At 52.1% G+C, this 17,540-nt stretch overlaps 1 protein-coding gene across 2 annotated transcripts; it reads right to left on the minus strand.

Annotated features, from left to right (window-relative positions):
* Positions 1 to 4,113: 4,113 nt before the first annotated feature.
* Adck2 (aarF domain containing kinase 2) lies at positions 4,114 to 17,258 on the minus strand. 2 transcript variants are annotated; one of them, XM_040728804.1, is made up of 9 exons: positions 16,324 to 17,258; positions 15,928 to 16,233; positions 14,796 to 14,942; positions 11,798 to 11,926; positions 10,453 to 10,548; positions 8,320 to 8,583; positions 6,936 to 7,064; positions 4,914 to 4,967; positions 4,114 to 4,486 (listed from the first exon to the last, which is right to left on the minus strand). In XM_040728804.1, exons 1-9 carry the CDS (start codon positions 16,840 to 16,842, stop codon positions 4,349 to 4,351), a joined length of 1,782 nt encoding a protein of 593 aa, XP_040584738.1. In that variant the 5' UTR covers positions 16,843 to 17,258; the 3' UTR covers positions 4,114 to 4,348. The 2 variants fall into 2 exon arrangements, with proteins under 2 accessions (XP_040584738.1, XP_040584737.1); XM_040728803.1 differs by having other exon boundaries at positions 15,928 to 17,258.
* Between the last annotated feature and the right edge of the window lie 282 nt (positions 17,259 to 17,540).

A 17,540-nucleotide genomic window follows, 5' to 3' on the forward strand; every position in this document is an offset into this window, starting at 1 on the left:
CCATATGTGCTAGTGGGCTGTTTTGGGGTTTGTTTGTTTGTTTGTTTTGTGGGGCATTTGTTTTGTTTTTGGTGATACTGAGAATATTGTTTCCAGCAAGGTTTCCCTTGGTACGTTATAGTTTGGGTTTGTTTTCAGAACATGCAGTTTTAAGTTGTAACCCTAGCCTGCCAAGCTCACCCTTTGGAGAATCCCTATGGTGTTCTGTCCATATTCAAGAGTCAAGTATGGGGCACACCTTTAATCCCAGCACTCAGGAGGCAGAGGCAGGCGGATCTCTGTGAATTCGAGGCCAGTTTGGTCTACAAAGCTACACAGAGAAACCCTGACTTCAAAAATCAAAAAGAAAAAAGAGTCTGGTATGGGATAGATATTATCAAGGATAGACCTGAATTTAGTGACATGACAGCATCACATGTGACTAATAACTTGCCTTCTGTGCCAACATATGGGACTCTTTGCCCCTGTATGTAACAGGAAACCTGTCCTAGGAGTTAAATCCTAACAAAACTCATAACTGCAAGACCCTGAATGAACCTGACTTCTTCCCACCAAGCCTCCAAATATGGGATGGAAAGCAGGCAAGACCTACTCTGTTTTGGTTTGGTTTGGTTTGGTTTTTACGAGACAAGGTTTCTCTGTATTGTTTTGGATGCTGTCGGTCCAGCCTGGCCTGGAACTCACAGAGATCCACCTGCCTCTGCCTCCCGAGTGCTGGGATTAAAGGCGTGCGCCACCACCGCCCAGCCAGACCTACTCTGAGAACATTAAAAGTGATGGTAAAAATTTAGCACTTCATTGTGTGTGTGTGTGTGTGTGTGTGTGTGTTGTTATGTGTGGGGTACACGTGCACCGTGGCATGCATGTAGGAGTCAGAGGACAACTTTCAGGAGTTCTCACTCACCCTGTGGGATCCAAGCTTACATTATTTCTCCTCTCTCTCTCTCTCTCTCTCTCTCTCTCTCTCTCTCTCTCTCTCTCTCTCTCTCTCTCTCTCTCTCTCTCTCTCTCTCTCTCTCTCTCTGTGTGTGTGTGTGTGTGTGTGTGTGTGTGTGTGTGTATTGTTGTTGTTGCTGCTGTTATGTGTATGAGTAAGAATGTGCCATGGTGCACACATAGAGGGAATCTGCAGGAATCGGTTCTCCTTTGTCATGTAGGTCCCAGAGACTGAGCTAAGGCCAGTAGGCTTGACAATACACACTTTTGCTCTCAGAGCCAGCTAAGCTACCTCACTGGCTTTACTAAGTATAAATAGTCTTTCTCTGGCTTTAAAGAACTTAGAACGTCTGATGGACCTCAGATAACATCAGGGGTGATCAGTGCCTTCCTTAGTTTTAGTTCTGTGCATAAACGATCCAAGCCATGTAAACTGCTATGAGGTTTAGCCTGTAGGAGGTGACAAGCTATGTTCAGACGACCCGGGGAGCTGGAGAGATGGCTTAGTGCTTAAGAGCATGTTCTGCTCTCCCTGGGCATCACATGGCTCACAACCTCAGGTCACTCCAGCTCCAAGGGATGATGCCCACTTCTGACCTCCGTGGAAACACAGAAACCAGTCAGGAAGCTGACTGGCTGGGATGGTCCCCACAGGGAAGAAACAGAGACCCCTCTCTGGATGAGCTCCCCAAAGCTGAGGTTTTGAAGAAAATAACACCTCCATGTTCTAAATCTGCCTCCTTCCCACCACCAATTCTTGGCTCCCAAACACTGGCTTTTGAGTGGTAAATTGTGTCTGCTAAAGGAAGACAGCCTTGGGTTGAACCATGAACCTGCAGGATTCTCTCTATGGATGATAGTTGACTTTCTAGTTTATAGACAATGGCCTGCAGGATTCTCTCTATGGATGATAGTTGACTTTCTAGTTTATAGACAATGGCCTGCAGGATCCTCTCTATGGATGATAGTTGACTTTCTAGTTTACCGACAATGGCCTGCAGGATTCTCTCTATGGATGATAGTTGACTTTCTAGTTTACTGACAATGGCCTGGTTTTCTCTGGGCTACTGTCTACCACTCCTTCTAACAACGTGTACAAACCATTAAGAGATAGAGTCCACAACATGTACAAACCATTAAGAGATAGAGTCCATGAATGGAAAGGGCAGAAGGCAGTCATTTCTGGAAAGTTCACTTCCCAAACGGCATAGCTGTCTAGTTCTAGGCAAGAACACAGAGCCAGCAAGCACAGCTTACACTTCTAGAAGGCCACAGAGGGCCCGTGGGATGCTCTCTGTGGAAATGGGCTGACCATGCAAGCTTGGTGACCTGGGCTTGGTCCTCCTCAGAACACGGGAAGAAAAGAAAGATCAATTCCTGACATTATCCTCTGACCTCCACACTCACAGACACACAGTCTCCTATGGGGGTGAGGGTTCCTGAGGATTGAACCTAGAACCACGTACATGGTACATAAGCCTCAACCATTGAGCTATACCACCAGCCTCGCTATTTTTTGTTCTGTTTTGGTTTGTTGGTTTGGTTTTTTGTTTTGTTTTGTTTTGTTTTTGGAGGGGGTTGCTTTTGGTTTGGAGTTTTTTGTTGTTGTTTGGGTTTTGGTTTTGGTTATTTTCAAGACAGGGTTTCTCTGTGTAGTCTTGGATGCCCTGAAACTCACTCTGTAGACCAGACTGGCCTCAGAGAGACCTGCCTGATGTGTGGCAGGTCCTTTTGTATGCTGTAAATATGTGTTGCTTTTATTGGTTGATGAATAAAGGTGTCTTGGCCAATGGAAAGGCAGGATTTAGCTAGGCAGGAATTCCGAATGGAGGCAGGGAAAAGAAAGGCAAAGGAGAGACGCCATGTAGCAGCTGCGGAGTCAAGAGGTCAGGGCATCACCAGTAAGTGAAGGCCATGTGGAGATACACAGATTAATAGAAATGGGTTAACAATGAAGAGAGAGCTAACCAGTAAGAAGCCTAAGCCATTGGCTAAACCATTGTAACTGATACTAAGTCTCAGAGTGGTTATTTCATTGATGGGCCGTGGGACCCAGTGGGTGGAGAGAAAACCAGTCCAGTGTGACCTAGATAGATGGAGAAAATCTCCTTTTACAAGCCTGCCCCTGCCTCCCAAGCACTGGGATTAAAGATGGGTGCCACCACTGCCCACCTCACTATTTTGTTTTAACTTGGGAAAATAAGTTATGGAAGAAATTGGAAAATGTTAAAAATTGTCAAGAACTTGAACACCAGTAAAATTTGCCCAAATTGCAAATTGTGTCTTCATAAGTTTCCTGCTATTGGCATATAAAATTTAAAAATGAGTTGTGTGGAAGGTGTATGTGATTATGTGTGATTATTTTTTCCAAATGTATACATCATTTTCTTTCTTTTTTTTGGTGGGGGGAATGAGACAGGGTTTCTTTGTACAGTCCAGGCTGTCCTGAACTCACTCTCGAGACCAGGCCGGCCTCAAACTCAGAGATCTATCTGTCTGTCTCTGCCTCCCAAGTGCTAGGATTAAAGGCATGGACCACCACCTGTAGATGTGGTCTACAGGATTTTGTGTCATTTTCTAACCTATGTCAAAGGTGGGACCCACCAGCAAGAACCACCTAGCCAAAGAGAGTAGAGTTAAGAAAAACAGACCAGCAGGATAGGTGGGGTAAAGATGCTTGAGGCCAGCTTGATCTTAGTTCAAGAAATCCTAGAAATACAGCTCTGATCTGAGCACACACACACAGATGCTATGGCACGTGAGCTGTCCCCCATCCCCCACAGTCCTCCCTCTTACACAACTAAGTGTGATGTTAAAATGAAAGAAAAAGGAGCTGGAGAGACAGCTCAGTGGTTGGGAGCACTTTGCTTCTCTTCCAAAAGTGCCAAGTTCAGTTCCCAAAACCCATGCCCACAACTGCCTAAAACTACAGAGGGCCATTCAGTGCCCTCTGCTGGCCTCTACACACACACACACACACACACACACACACACACCACACACACATACACACATACATACACACACCACACCACACACATACATACACACCACACACACACACCACACACCACACACACACACACCACATACCACACACTTACATACACACCACACACACACCACACCACACACACACACACCACACTTTTTTTTAAAGGGGGAGGAAAACAGAAAAACAAAATAAGTCAATGTATTTTGTCTTCTTCTGCAGGGTGTTTTTCCTGAAATGGCTTCTCTGGCACCAGCTTCAGCCTCCCTCGCTTTATACCCTAACCCAAAGTTTTTTCAACAGGTCCTGCAGGTCACCGGGTAATTACTGGTGCTTCTGCCACACATGCCAATTTTAGATGTCTCCGCTGCCAAAGGGCAGACGCCGGGGCCTGCCTTCACTGTGTGTCCCCCGCCACAGTCACAGGGACCCCCCTCCTCTGAGAAGAAAGGGCTTTGCTGCCTCCAGGACGTCCAGCGTGGGGTCCAGCGAGCGGCCGAGCCCCTCCAGCACCATGATGGCGAACACAATGGAGGCAAAGTTGCTCTCAAGCTTCACCTGGAACACAAGACAGCAGTTCTCCTCAGACCTGGGGATTCAGCTGAGCATCCTCACAACCGCGTCGCCGACCCGTATGCCTCCCGTGTGCTGCGGTCAGGAGGGTGCACTGGGGCTTCTGGTGGCACCTTGCCTGAGCACTATTAACACAAGCCAGGGAGCGGAAGGGAAGGATTATCTGCTGGACCCTCTCTGTCTATGAAGACATTTTTCGTCATGTAAGGATCACAGCACCTCCACTGCCTACATGGACTGGCAGACCCACAGACTTTGTTCTCGAGGGCCCACGAGCCCGCTGGGCCTGCTTCACAAGATTAGAAACCCATACTCAACGTGTAGGAGAAGCTGGGGGAAAGCGGGTCCACCCAGTCCTCTGCCCTGTGCCCGCCCCGCCTCTTCCCAAGACTTCTCTCTAGTGACATCTCACCTTGTGGATCATCAGTAGCTTAAAAACACTGGAGAGGAGGCTGGAAACGTGAAGCTGGAAAACAAAAGAACCCAGTAGAACCCCGAAAGCATCTCTTCCCCTTCAGGGTCCTGTCCTTCCCACTTCCCCACCCCCCCTTCTCACGCTCAGAAGTGTGCACACACTAACAGGGGACTACTCAACAACAACAAAAGGACTCGGTACCAACACAGGGCTCACTCCCACACACTTCACAAACGCCTACAGAAGAAGCCTCAGAACCACGCCCAATCCATCCTTCTCCCCATCCCTTGCGACACTCAGAAAGTCACCAAGTAAACAGACGAGGCGTAGCTCAATAGCAGAGACAGAGGCCTGCCTGGTGTGGACACCAGTTCTGGCCTGTGTGTGTGCATGCGGTTAGTGTAAGCACCGTTTCCAGCATGTGTGTGTGTACATGCGGTTAGTGTGGGCACAGTTCCGGCATGTGTGTGTGTGTGCATGCAGTTAGCGTGAGCACAGTTCCAGCATGTGTGTGTGCATGCGGTTAGTGTGGGCACAGTTCCGGCATGTGTGTGTGTACATGCGGTTAGTGTGGGCACAGTTCCGGCATGTGTGTGTGTGTGCATGCGGTTAGTGTGAGCGCAGTTCCGGCATGTGTGTGTGTGTGCATGCGGTTAGCGTGAGCACAGTTCCGGCATGTGTGTGTGCATGCGGTTAGTGTGGGCACAGTTCTGGCATGTGTGTGTGTACATGCGGTTAGTGTGGGCACAGTTCCGGCATGTGTGTGTGTGTGCATGCGGTTAGTGTGAGCGCAGTTCCGGCATGTGTGTGTGTGTGCATGCGGTTAGCGTGAGCACAGTTCCGGCATGTGTGTGTGCATGCGGTTAGTGTGGGCACAGTTCTGGCATGTGTGTGTGTGTGCATGCGGTTAGTGTGGGCACAGTTCTGGCATGTGTGTGTGTGCATGCGGTTAGTGTGGGCACAGTTCTGGCATGTGTGTGTGCATGCGGTTAGTGTGGGCACAGTTCTGGCATGTGTGTGTGTGTGTGTGTGTGCATGCGGTTAGCGTGGGCACAGTTCCGGCATGTGTGTGTACATGCAGTTAGTGTGGGCACAGTTCTGGCATGTGTGTGCATGCGGTTAGCGTGAGCACAGTTCCGGCATGTGTGTGTGCATGCGGTTAGTGTGGGCACAGTTCTGGCATGTGTGTGTGCATGCGGTTAGTGTGGGCACAGGTCCAGCATGTGTGTGTGTGTGTGTACATGCGGTTAGTGTGAGCTCAGTTCCGGCATGTGTGTGCATGCGGTTAGTGTGAGCATAGTTCCGGCATGTGTGTGTGTACATGCGGTTAGTGTGAACACAGTTCCGGCATGTGTGTGTGTGTGCGGTTAGTGTGAGCACAGTTCCAGCATGTGTGCATGTGCTTAGCGTGAGCACAGTTCCGGCATGTGTGCCTGCGGTTAGTGACCGTCTGCACTAACCCAGTCGGCATCGCTGGTGGCCGCTCTGCACGGCCAGTCCTGCTAACGCAGGCCATCAGCTTGACAAGGCAGGTGACTTAACAGGGTGGGCGTGCACCATGACTCTGGGTCAGGCCAAGCAAGGGACACAGGTACACGGCACATCTCTGGCTTGCTGCCTCCCCCTGCGTGTTCCGGTGTCTCCATAACAGCCAGTCCCTGGATCAAGCAGGGTGCTGCCAGCAACGGGCCTGCGATTTCAGCCCCTTGAGCTTCTTGGAAGGTGTGAGAACAAGTTTTTGGGTTTTTTTTTTTTTTTTAATACCAGACTTAACAACTCTACCTCCTGCCGGGAGGTGGCGCACACCTTTAATCCCAGCGCTCGGGAGGCAGAGGCAGGCGGATCTCTGAGTTCCAGGCTAGCCTGGTCTACAGAGCGAGTTCCAGGACAGCCAGGACTACATACAAAAAAATCCGTCTCAACACCACCCCCAAAACGCCTGCTCTTTGCAAGCTTCCCACACAGAGGCCGCTCAGTTAGTTACGCAAGGCTCTGCCGGTGCCCGCGATGCCCGCCTACCTTTTCCAGGGTGAGGGTGTTCTTCCTGGCTTGGGTCACCAACGTAGCCATCTCAGCCTTGAACCTTTCCACATCCGTGCACTCGTTGGCCCGGGCATGATGCAGGATGAGCTCAGCCACTTTGTGGCCCTGGGAGTTATACAAAAAAAGTGGCTTGGTGAACAATCTCGGCTCTCAGTTTTTTTTTGTTGTTGTTGTTTTGTTTTGTTTTGTTTTTTTCGAGACAGGGTTTCTCTGTATTGTTTTGGAGGCTGTCCTGGAACTCCCTCTTGTAGACCAGGCTGGCCTCGAACTCACAGAGATCCGCCTGCCTCTGCCTCCCGAGTGCTGGGATTAAAGGCGTGCGCCATCAACACCCGGCTGTGTCTCAGTTCTACTTGGTTTTTCTACCACCCAGTTTTGTGTCCCCAATCTTTTCAGCAGCTACTATCCACGAGGCCCGCCAGCTAGCCAAAGATGTGAAGACTTCTGCTAGCCAGCAGCCCTGCCCTACTAGCCCAGTCAAGACAATGATGCAAGCAGCCTCTTTCTCCCTGCTGGGCCACACGGGGTGCTTCCAGTCAGGAAAAGGCGGGAGTCCTGATGCTTAAGTACCTCACAGACCAGTAAGCTAGGCTGGAGGGGCTGAGCTGTCCTGGTTCCCAGGACGAAGCCTTCTCCCTGATCCACAAGCCCACTCCAACCAAAGTACCCACAGTCTCCCAGGACATCCAGTCCTTCCCTGGTGTCACCGCCCACAGTGACCTCTGTCCCACACACCAATCTGCACGGAGGAAGACGGCCCCGCCCACACTGCATCCCAGCGTTTAGCGTTTAAGCAGGAGGCACCTTGCAATGGCTTCAGGCTTTAGTTGGCCCTTTGCAGCGAAGAACGCAGATGGAAGACAGCCACTGCTTGATCAAAAAGCTAGCACAGCCAGTGAGGCGGCTCAGTGGCTAAGGGGCGCTTGCCACACAAGCCTGAGGACCCGGGTTCAGTCCCTGGAAAGCAGGGCTGGAGGACAGAGCTGCCCAAAGTCCTGAGAGTGTCCTCTGCCCATCCCCCCACGCACACCGTGTCTCATGCTCACCTCCATCACACACACACACACATACACACACACACACACACACACATACACGCACCACACACAAAAATAATTGATTTTTTTTTAAAGCTAGCTTCTTGTCACCACCGTGCCAACAAATTTGCTGACAGAATAAGAGGCTACGCAGGCGAGCAGAGTGCCTTCCCTGCTGAGGGTGCCGACCTTAAGCCGCTGAGCCTGAGACCCAGCACACTGTCAGCGCCCACGCAGGCTCCACCCGCACCCACAGCACCCCGGCAACCCACCTCGGCCTTTCCCCGAAGCCTCAAGGGCCAACCCCAGTGAGTGAGCCTCACCTGCCCCAGCGCTACAGCCAGGAACACTGCCCGGAAATTCCTCAGGTCTGAAGCCTGCAACTCTGCCACAATGCCAGCATCCAACAGCACCAGGCGCAGCGGGCACAGGGCAGGCACCACGGAGGCCACCAGTGCGTCACTGACGTTCACCTGCTGCTGCTGCTGCTGCTGCTCAATCTCCAGGCCTGGGGACGATCCGTCAGCACCTTGGACCAGGATGTTCCCAGGGTGAAGGTCTCCGTGCACAAAGTTATCCACGAATATCTGGAAGAGAGCTGCACCGGTCAGGTCTGTGCCAACTCCCACACCAGCACCCCTGGGTACCTGCAGGAAGTCTTAGGGGGCAGCAGGCTGCCAGTGACAAGCCAAGGGGTGGGCACCCCTCAAAGCCCTTGCCGCTAGATGCTCTCAAACAAGAATTTGGCCAAGCCAAAGGTTTGGTTTGGTTTCCGTCTGGTTTGGGTCTTAATTTTTTTTTTTTCGAGACAGGGTTTCTCTGTATTGCTTTGGAGGCTGTTCAGGAAATCCCAGCGCTTGGAGGCAGAGGCAGGAGGATTTCTGTGAGTCAGAAACCCTGTCTCAAAAAAAATAAAAAGAGCACCTGCTGTTCTTCCAAAGGACCTGGGTTGGATTCCCAGCACCAGCTGGCAGTTCACAACCGTCTGTAACTCCAGTTCCAAGTTATTTAATGCCCTTTTCTGGCTTTCTTGGTACCAGGCAAACTTTTAAAACTTAAAAGTTTTTAATGTATTAAAAAGATACAAATTTAAAAATACATTTAAGACCTGGATACTTGGGGCTGGAGAGATGGCTCAGAGGTTAAGAGCACTAGCTCCTCTTCCAGAGATCCCTAGTTCAATTCCCAGCACCCACATGGCAGCTCACAGCTGTCTGTACCTCCAGTTCCAGCAGATCTGGCATCCTCACACAGACATATGTGCAGGCAAAACATCAATGCACATAAAAAAAAAAAAAGACCTGTATACTTGTCAGGCACGATGACCTGTAATCCTAGTAGTACTTAAATAGTTGAGGCAGGAGGACTAATCTGAGTGTGAGGTCAGCCTGGACTTGTGTGTGTGCGTGTGTGTTTATTATAGAGTCACCTGGACTTGTGTGTGTGTGTGTGTGTGTGTGCTCTTGAGTCGTGCATGCGTGTGTGTACTTCAGCAAATATTGCAATAAAGAAGTAGGAAACAGTTTTAAGGGAAGAGAACTCAGATGATCCCCTTGCCCACAAGTCCTGACTCTGAGAGTCCCGCACAGTGTGCCTTCACATCTGAGAGTCCCGCACAGTGTGTCTTCACATCTGAGAGTCCCGCACAGTGTGTCTTCACATCTGAGAGTCCCGCACAGTGTGTCTTCACATCTGAGAGTCCCGCACAGTGTGTCTTCACATCTGAGAGTCCCGCACAGTGTGTCTTCACATCTGAGAGTCCCGCACAGTGTGTCTTCACATCTGAGAGTCCCGCACAGTGTGTCTTCACACCTCCCACTGCGACGCATCCTCATCACAGGCTGCTGTGTCTAGACCAGTCTCACCATTGGTCTTCACCCTGGTGACACAGTGTCCCCATCCCAGACAAAATGGAGCCACTTCCTGGGTAAAGCACTGGATCCTGAAAAAGTCCCTGCAAGCTAATCGTTGGGCACGGGCTCCCAACGTGACAAGATTCTTCCAAGCTGGTTCACCCAGTCACACTGTGGTCAGATCTGTTTTCAATTACGTCTAATACTCAACTCAGCACTTGGCATACAGCAGGTACTCCATAAATACTGAATGAATGAATGAATGAATGAATGAATGAATGAATGAACGAGCGAGCGAGGAGTACCTAACACATCATACCTGCTGTTGGTCCGAACCGTGGCTTACTGCTCTTTCCACAGCACACAGCAGGCAAGGACACAGAGCAAGGACACAAGCTGTGTGTCACAGGAGCACCTGAGGAGCTTCACTGAACTCAGGAGCTCAGCCTGCAGCACTCCGCTTGGCTGCCCCTCCCAGCCGGTGCCCGGCTGAGCCCTCGGCACTTTCTCCCAAGCATTCGGCTTAGGAACTGAGCCTCAGCACCCAGATGGGTCCCAGCACTTCCATGTGCTGGACCTCAACATCCGGGGCCCCAAGCTCACCATCTTCAAAAGCATGTTGATCCCCAGATGTGCAATCTTCCTCTTCAGGTCTGCAGGAATTCCTGCCTGCTGGTAGCTGGATACCGGGACGCTCTCCTTAAAGACAGTAGGGAGACAGCTTCAATGCTGCTGGCCACCACCCCCACCCCCCATCCCACCCCCCACCCCCGTCCAGATCACACATCTGTGCGTGTCTTCCTTGAACAGCAATGCGACCCAGAGGCTGGTCGTAGAGCCCCTACAAATCTGTCACTAACACACTGCTTTTTTTTTTTTTTTTTGGTTTTTCCGAGACAGGGTTTCTCTGTATTGTTTCCGAGGCTATCGGTCCAGCCCGGCCTCGAACTCACAGAGATCCGCCTGCCTCTGCCTCCCGAGTGCTGGGATTAAAGGCGTGCGCCACCAACGCCGGCCTAACACACTGCTTTTAATGTATTTGCATTTCCTTCATGGACTTCTCAAAAGAAACGCCCAGCGGTTTGCAGCTATCAACTCTGCTACTAACAGGAAAGAGATTCCAGGGGCCCTGGGCAAAGACGGGGCAGACATGGGCCAGAGCCAGGCATGGGGTGCCAGCCTGTAGTCCCAGCCCTGGGAGGCAGAGGCGGGAAGAACAGGCAGGAGTTTCAGGTCATCGCTGGCTGCGAAGAAAGTTTGAGGCCAGTCTGGAATGTGTGAGACTGTCCCCAAACAAAGCAAAACAAAAGGACCATCCAACAGAGACACGAGCAGGCGCTCCACCCGGAAAAGGGAAAAGGGCAGCCGGAAGAACGAGCAACCAGCGAAAAATCAACACTTGGTTCAGTCAAGCAAGCCGCTGACATGGAGCATAAGTCTAAGAACAGGCTCAGAGTTACACACAGCTTAGGAAATAAGTCCTTAGAGTCATTACCACGTCCTAATGAGACAGGTCTAGGGGACAGCTAAGGCAAATGCTTGCCAAGCACGTCCTCTGTGTCACGTGTGTTTTCATTCAATGTGTCACTTGCTCCTGGGACAGTGCCACGGGCTTGCCAGCTAATAAGACAGCCAAGTAGGTTTTCAATTCTAAACAAGTCTTTAAACTACCTGCAGCTCTCCGGACCAGCTCGCGCCTCTCCCGCCCATCCCCCACCCCACCCCCGCCCCACGCCCGGCTTTTCCCAGAGTTCATGTGTATAGTAGGTTGTTTATTTTTTTTTTCCAGTGCCCGGGAAAGGACCCAGGGCCTTGCACACGCTGGACAAGCCCCCGACCCCTCTCAGCCCTCTCCCAGTTTTACAGACAAGAACCATATCGTCCCCCCCAGCATGAAGCCCGTGTGGAGATGGCCAGTTACGAGTGACAAGGGGGACCAGGTTCTTACTTCATATGTTTCCACCAGTATGTCCCGAGCGACCAGGGGGTGCAGCGGGGTGGGGAATCTCACAGACGTGATGTTCTCGAAGTTGTGCTGAAAGTGTTCCAGATTCCGAGCTTCATAACGCAGGTCTATCTGCGGGGATGGAGAGGAAGGAGTCAGTGTGGACACGGGGAGCCCTCCGGGACCCCAGGTCTGCAGATTCCCCTTCTCTCCCTGGCTCCACCAGGAGCTCAGAGAAGACGCTCAGCTGGAGGCGGAAACATCCATGGTCCACATGAACTCCCCGAAGGCAGACACCAGACCCCCTGGTAGGAGTTGGGCCCCCTTCCCAGCAGCCAATAGATGCCCGTCTGACCTCATAGCTCTTTTTAGTGCCCCAGTGCCGGACTAGGCTGTTCCTTCCACTAGGATCAAGGTGCTACAGTCTCTTCCACACAAGGATTCTTCCCTCCAGCCCACTGGAGCCACGGACACAGCTGAATGCCCGACCGCATTCCTATTTTAATAGACTTCCCAGCTTTTCTCCTGATCTGTTTGACCATATCCGTGTCGTGTGAATGTGTGTCAGGTGGCGCACACCTTTTAGTCCCAGCACTTGGGGAGGCAGAGACGGGCAGATCTCTGTGAACTCGAGGCCATTTATTTTATACGTGTGTTTTTGTGTGCATATATGTATGTACACCACACACGCGCCTGTTGCCCACACAGGTCAAAGGAGGCTATCGGAGTCCCTTGGAGCTGGAGTTACACAGGCTGCCTGTGGGACCTCACCAAGAGCAGCAAGTACTCTTAACCACTGAGCCATCTCTGCGGCCCTGAAACCTCTGCTCTTTAGAATGACGTCCAGGTGGGCCTGTTTGGGTGAAATACGGGGACGTGAGTTCCAAGAGGTGAGTTCCAAGAGACGGGACCCTGACGTCTGTCAGGCTCTGACGTCTGTCAGGCTGTTAATGGGAGCGGAAGCTCAGAAAGGAGGCCAAGTCAAGAATGAAGACGAGGAGACACGCTTGGACTGGAGGCTATTTTCTCGGTTTTAATTGCCCTTTCGTCAAACTTGCAATACTCCAGGATAGAAAGCCAAGCTCTCTACCCTGGTCTGAATGGATACCTCCCCTCCACACACACCTCTCAGTCCCCCCCCCCCACATTCCTATTTGAAATCCTAGCCTCCAACAATAGTATATATAACCAAGTAGGACTTGCGAGTGATTAGGTCCTGAGAGTGCAACTCTATATCGTCTTTACACAAGAGGCCTAGGACCCTAGCCCCTTACACCATGGGAAGACATCAAGGAGCCAGAATCTCTCTTGACCCCAGACTTCCTCTTCCGAGCTATTGGTAAAATTCACCGTTGCTCTAATTATCCCAATAGCCCAAGTAACTTTTTTATTGTCCATTTTTGCTTTTTTGAAATAGGACCTCACCACCTGGAACTCATTTGGATTCATCTGGACTTGAATTTACAGACATCCACCTGTCTCCACCTCCTGAGTGGCCTGAGCCACCACCACAGGTACCCAAATACTTTCCAAACATCAAAATGAGCGTCTGGGACTTAAAAATCTTCAACCAGCAGATATAACTGAAGTCTTGGTACAGAGCTCCTGAACCCCCCCCATACCTGAGCCACCCAGTATGGACGGAGCCAGGGCAGGTGCCCACTTGAAGACTCTGGCTCCTTCAACATAAGTTTACCAAGTCTGGCTACTTATATGAATGCCCCCAAGGGGTCTCCACCAGGGAGAGGTCTATGTCTACTCATTAGCTCTAAAAACAAAGTAAGACAAAGACAATAAATCTTCCAGCCCTAGAGGTCAGCCTCTGCTGGTGACAGAGTTAATGCCTTTAGTTTCATTTTGCCCTGAGGCACAAAGAGAGACTTGTGTTTCCTAAGTGCTCTCCGAATTCCATGGAGTTCTGGTTGACAGGCTGAAAGAAATGTTTCCCACGTCCTGACTGGCCCATAAAAATCTCTTGTATCCCCCATGTCAGCTCTGTTCCACATTGACTATGTTGGAGATGGTCACAGGGGCCAAGAGGGATGGATAAGGGCATTTTTGTTCTGTATCACAAGACATACCTGTATCGTAAATTGCGAAAAGGAATCTCTACATCCAGTTAGTCACAGCGTAACAGGTGCACCATGTCACCTACTTGCTGTAAGGCGCTGTGCTCCCAACCTCTGCTCAGATGCTCCCGGGGAAGCATGAGGTTGGTAACTGTGGACACTACATAGATGCTGTTTCTAGAACCGCCCGAGCTTGCATACCCAGAGAATGGGGAAGAGGGCAAGTGACAGACACCAGAGAGGCATGAGCCTCAAAACTACAGCCAAGGGACTGACCCGAGGGGCAAGAAGGAGCTTCCTTTCCCCACTCCCAGCCCGCCTAAAAGCCTGACAACTGGGGAAAACACGTCAGGCAGGTCTGTCGTTAAAGGATGCTAACCTATTGCCCTCTCAAATCAGACTTTCTACACAAAGCATAATTCAAAGAGTCAACTCTGGACCAGCGGAATGGCTCAGCGGGCAAACACACTTGGTGCTATGGGAATCCCAGTCTCAAGGACCCACTCTGTGGAGGGGGAGAACTGATTCCTCAGGAGCGTCCTCTGACTTACGCACACATGCCACGGGATGCAGTGCCTTACCCATCTTCCACACACCCACACAAGAATAAATAAGTGTAAACTCAAAAAACGCCAAGGTTCACTTTTTGCCCCCGTGGTGACAGGCAGCACAGGCTCTGGTTCCTCAGTTGTAATGGCGGTGTAAAGGGAGCTAAAACACTCCAAAGGAGAGGCCCCTCCTCCTCTTCCCTCGCCGTGTGAAACTGGTGGGTTGGGCCGTTCTGTCTCCTCGGCTAGCATTACCCACCCTGACTAACAGATCATGTCCCGCATGAGGTACTGGGAAACAACCTACCCATTTACCTGTCCGTAAGCAACTACTAATGGCAAGAACTATGGTAGGTGCCACTCACAGCTGAGGGAAGGAGTCACCTGTTGGATCATGAGCTTCTCAAACTCTTTCACAATCTCGGGCAAGCTAAGCCATTTGACGCCTGGTAAAAGCCCCAGGGCTTGGCTGCCAATCTTCATCAGCAGTAAATCCATGTACACCTGAGTGAGCAGGCCAGGGTGTAACACCTGCCAGAAAGAACCACGGACAAGACAGGGGATCAGAAAAAACATTTTACCTAGCCAGCACTGGCTCCCACCCTCCAGAGAACCAGAGTGCTTCTCCTCAAAGCAAAGTAACCCAATACCCATGATGCTCTTTGGGTGGTGGCCCCTCTTCCCCAGAAGTAGCAAAAATCCAAGTAGTTCCCCCCCCCCTCAGACTGTTCACGCCACCACTCCCTGAATTCAAGAAATGAAACCAGAGCCTGTTGTGGAGGAACACACCTTGAATCCCAGCGCACAGGAGGCAGAGGCAGGCAGATCTTTGCAGTCTACCACAGCGAGATCCATGACTACCAAGGGGGCTACATAGTAAGACTCTACAGAGGGGGGAGGGGGGACTTGAGTAGCACCTGTGATCCCTTGTGCTACCCGGGAGGGAAGAATCGAATCACAGGTTCAAGACCTGTCTGGGGAAACTAACTTGGCAAGGCCTTGTCTCCAGAGAACAGGAACGAAGGCTCACAATACGGCTCAGTGGCCTAGCAAGTGTGAAGAATGAAGGCTCACAATACGGCTCAGTGGCCTAGCATGTGTGAACCGAATTTGATCCCACCCTAGGTCCAGTCTTTACTACCACAGCATTGAACAGGTATCAGCTGAGCTAACAAGAATAAAGTTGAGTGAGCAGCCCTAATCCAAAACCCAAAACTGGAAATGCTTCCAACTCTGAAACTTTTTAAGGACTCACCTAACACAAGCGAAAAGTTCCAAACCTAATCTCAGGAGATGGGTTGAAGCCAAAGCAAAGTTGCACTAAAAATATTGCAAGAAATAACCTGTAGTCCACGTGTATAAGGGGTGTGTGTGTGTGTAATATGAATGAATTCCATCTCATGTTTTATACCAGGATAGCTCATCAAAGGCATCCAAGGCAGGTTGATCAACGATGGGGCACACGGGACCGGGGTTGCGCTGGGGCCCACAGGACCGGGGTTTCGAGAGCACTCACTTTCACTGCCACTGCGATGAGGTGATCTGACTTAGGTAGGTGGCCGGGAACCTGAAATGTGCCCACTTGTGACGGAGCAAGGTCAGCGTTAGGGAGAAGCAGCTTTTCTAGAAATGCTTCGTCAGCAAGGTTTTCCAAAGGCTTCCACTCCGAAAAGGGCTCCCTCTGCATCCCGACTGCCGGGGTTCCTGGGGACAGCTGTGGGACACAGGGTCCCCCAAGTCTCCGGGCTCTGTCCCTCTCCAGCAGGGCAGTGCTGGCGAATGCCTTGTACACTTGGGCCACACAACCTGAGCCCACGGGTTCCTGGGTATCAAAAAAGAGGAAGCTGCCCCAACCCTCCCCAAACGCCTGCTGGAGTAAGCATTCCGTGTGGGCCCAAGGGTGGGGGGTCACCTGGACATGCAGTTTGGAGAACTGGGCACAGAAAGCCTCTGAAAAGAGATCGCGCCGGGTGCTGGCCCACTGACCCAACTTGATGTATGTTGGGCCTGAGGTTTCTGTGGCTTTCAAAAGTAGGCGGAACCAGAGGGTGGAGAGGCCAGGAGCCAGGTAGGTGAGCGGGTATAAGATGAGCAGGGGGAAGAATTTAGCCAAGAGAACGCCAGCGCGGAGCCCTAGGCGGAGACCCAGCAACACTCGGCCCAGAGGCCCCGCCTGGGCCACTTCCACCAGTCCGTTTTCAGCCAGGTCACTCGGGTGGGCCTTTGGCCGGCACGAGCTGCCAGGCGTCGGCCCCTCTCCAACATCCCCACGGGCTGAGACGAATTTGGGCAAAGTACCCAGCAGAACCCAACACAGTCTGGCACTGCGAGAGCATCTCAGGGGTCCGGAAAGGCTACGTTCCTTCCTGAGCTCAAAGCACCTCAAGTGTGACAAGCAGACCCGGACGGACAAACGCCAGAGGGTCACCATCCTCCCTGGGCTGCTTGCTCTCTGCTTAAGGAGAAGCCATTCGTGGCGATGCTCCGGGATGAGGCGAGGCTAGCTCGGGCTGCCCCCTCCCTCCAGGGCCGCCGCCTAAGCCAGGCCAGACCCGGGGCGGACGGCGACCTGAGCCGGGGACCCGGGAGGGGTGAAGCGGGGTCAGCACGCGCGGGGCTGTCCCGCACCAGATCGCCACCGAGCGCCGGGGGTGGAGAGATGCGGACCCGCGGCCTCCAGCGGACGGCGGGGCCTCGGAGAAGGTGGACGCACGCTCCAGGCTCCCGGGGGTCCGGGCGCCCGGGACGCGGCGGGGAACACACACCCAGCTGCTCCGGGCACCAGCACGGAGCAGGGAGCCCCGGTCCCGGAGAGCGCTCCGCCTAGAGGCCCGCCGCCCCCGCCGCTTCCGGGACCCGGGTCCGCCCGCTCCGCCCAGGACGCGCTCCTTAAAGGGACCGCGACGAGAGCCAGGGCAAAGGGACACACGGAGTCCCTGCAGGGATCTAGCGCAAAACACAGAAGCGCACACCCTCCCGTGACCCCCTTTTCCCTTTCGACCTCTCCTTTTCGGAACTTCGTAGTTTAAACCCTAGAAACGTCAAACCGCACCCCTGCGAGCTTTTCAGCCGCTGGCGCGGGTCCCAGGTTCTTGAACCCCAGGCTAGCGGTGGTGCTTTTAGACCCTG

This window comes from Mesocricetus auratus, unplaced genomic scaffold (genome assembly GCF_017639785.1).
Source record: "Mesocricetus auratus isolate SY011 unplaced genomic scaffold, BCM_Maur_2.0 Super-Scaffold_100019, whole genome shotgun sequence".
Lineage (NCBI taxonomy): Eukaryota > Metazoa > Chordata > Mammalia > Rodentia > Cricetidae > Mesocricetus > Mesocricetus auratus.

Coding starts and splice junctions, on each gene's coding strand:
- Adck2 (XM_040728803.1), bottom strand. CDS start 16,842: ATGGTGACCCTCTGGCGTTTGTCCGTCCGGGTCTGCTTGTCACACTTG. Junction 11,927..14,795: donor AGAAGCTCATGATCCAACAG/GTGACTCCTTCC, acceptor CCATCCCCGCAG/ATAGACCTGCGTTATGAAGC. Junction 4,968..6,935: donor ACACCCTCACCCTGGAAAAG/GTAGGCGGGCAT, acceptor TTTGTTTTCCAG/CTTCACGTTTCCAGCCTCCT.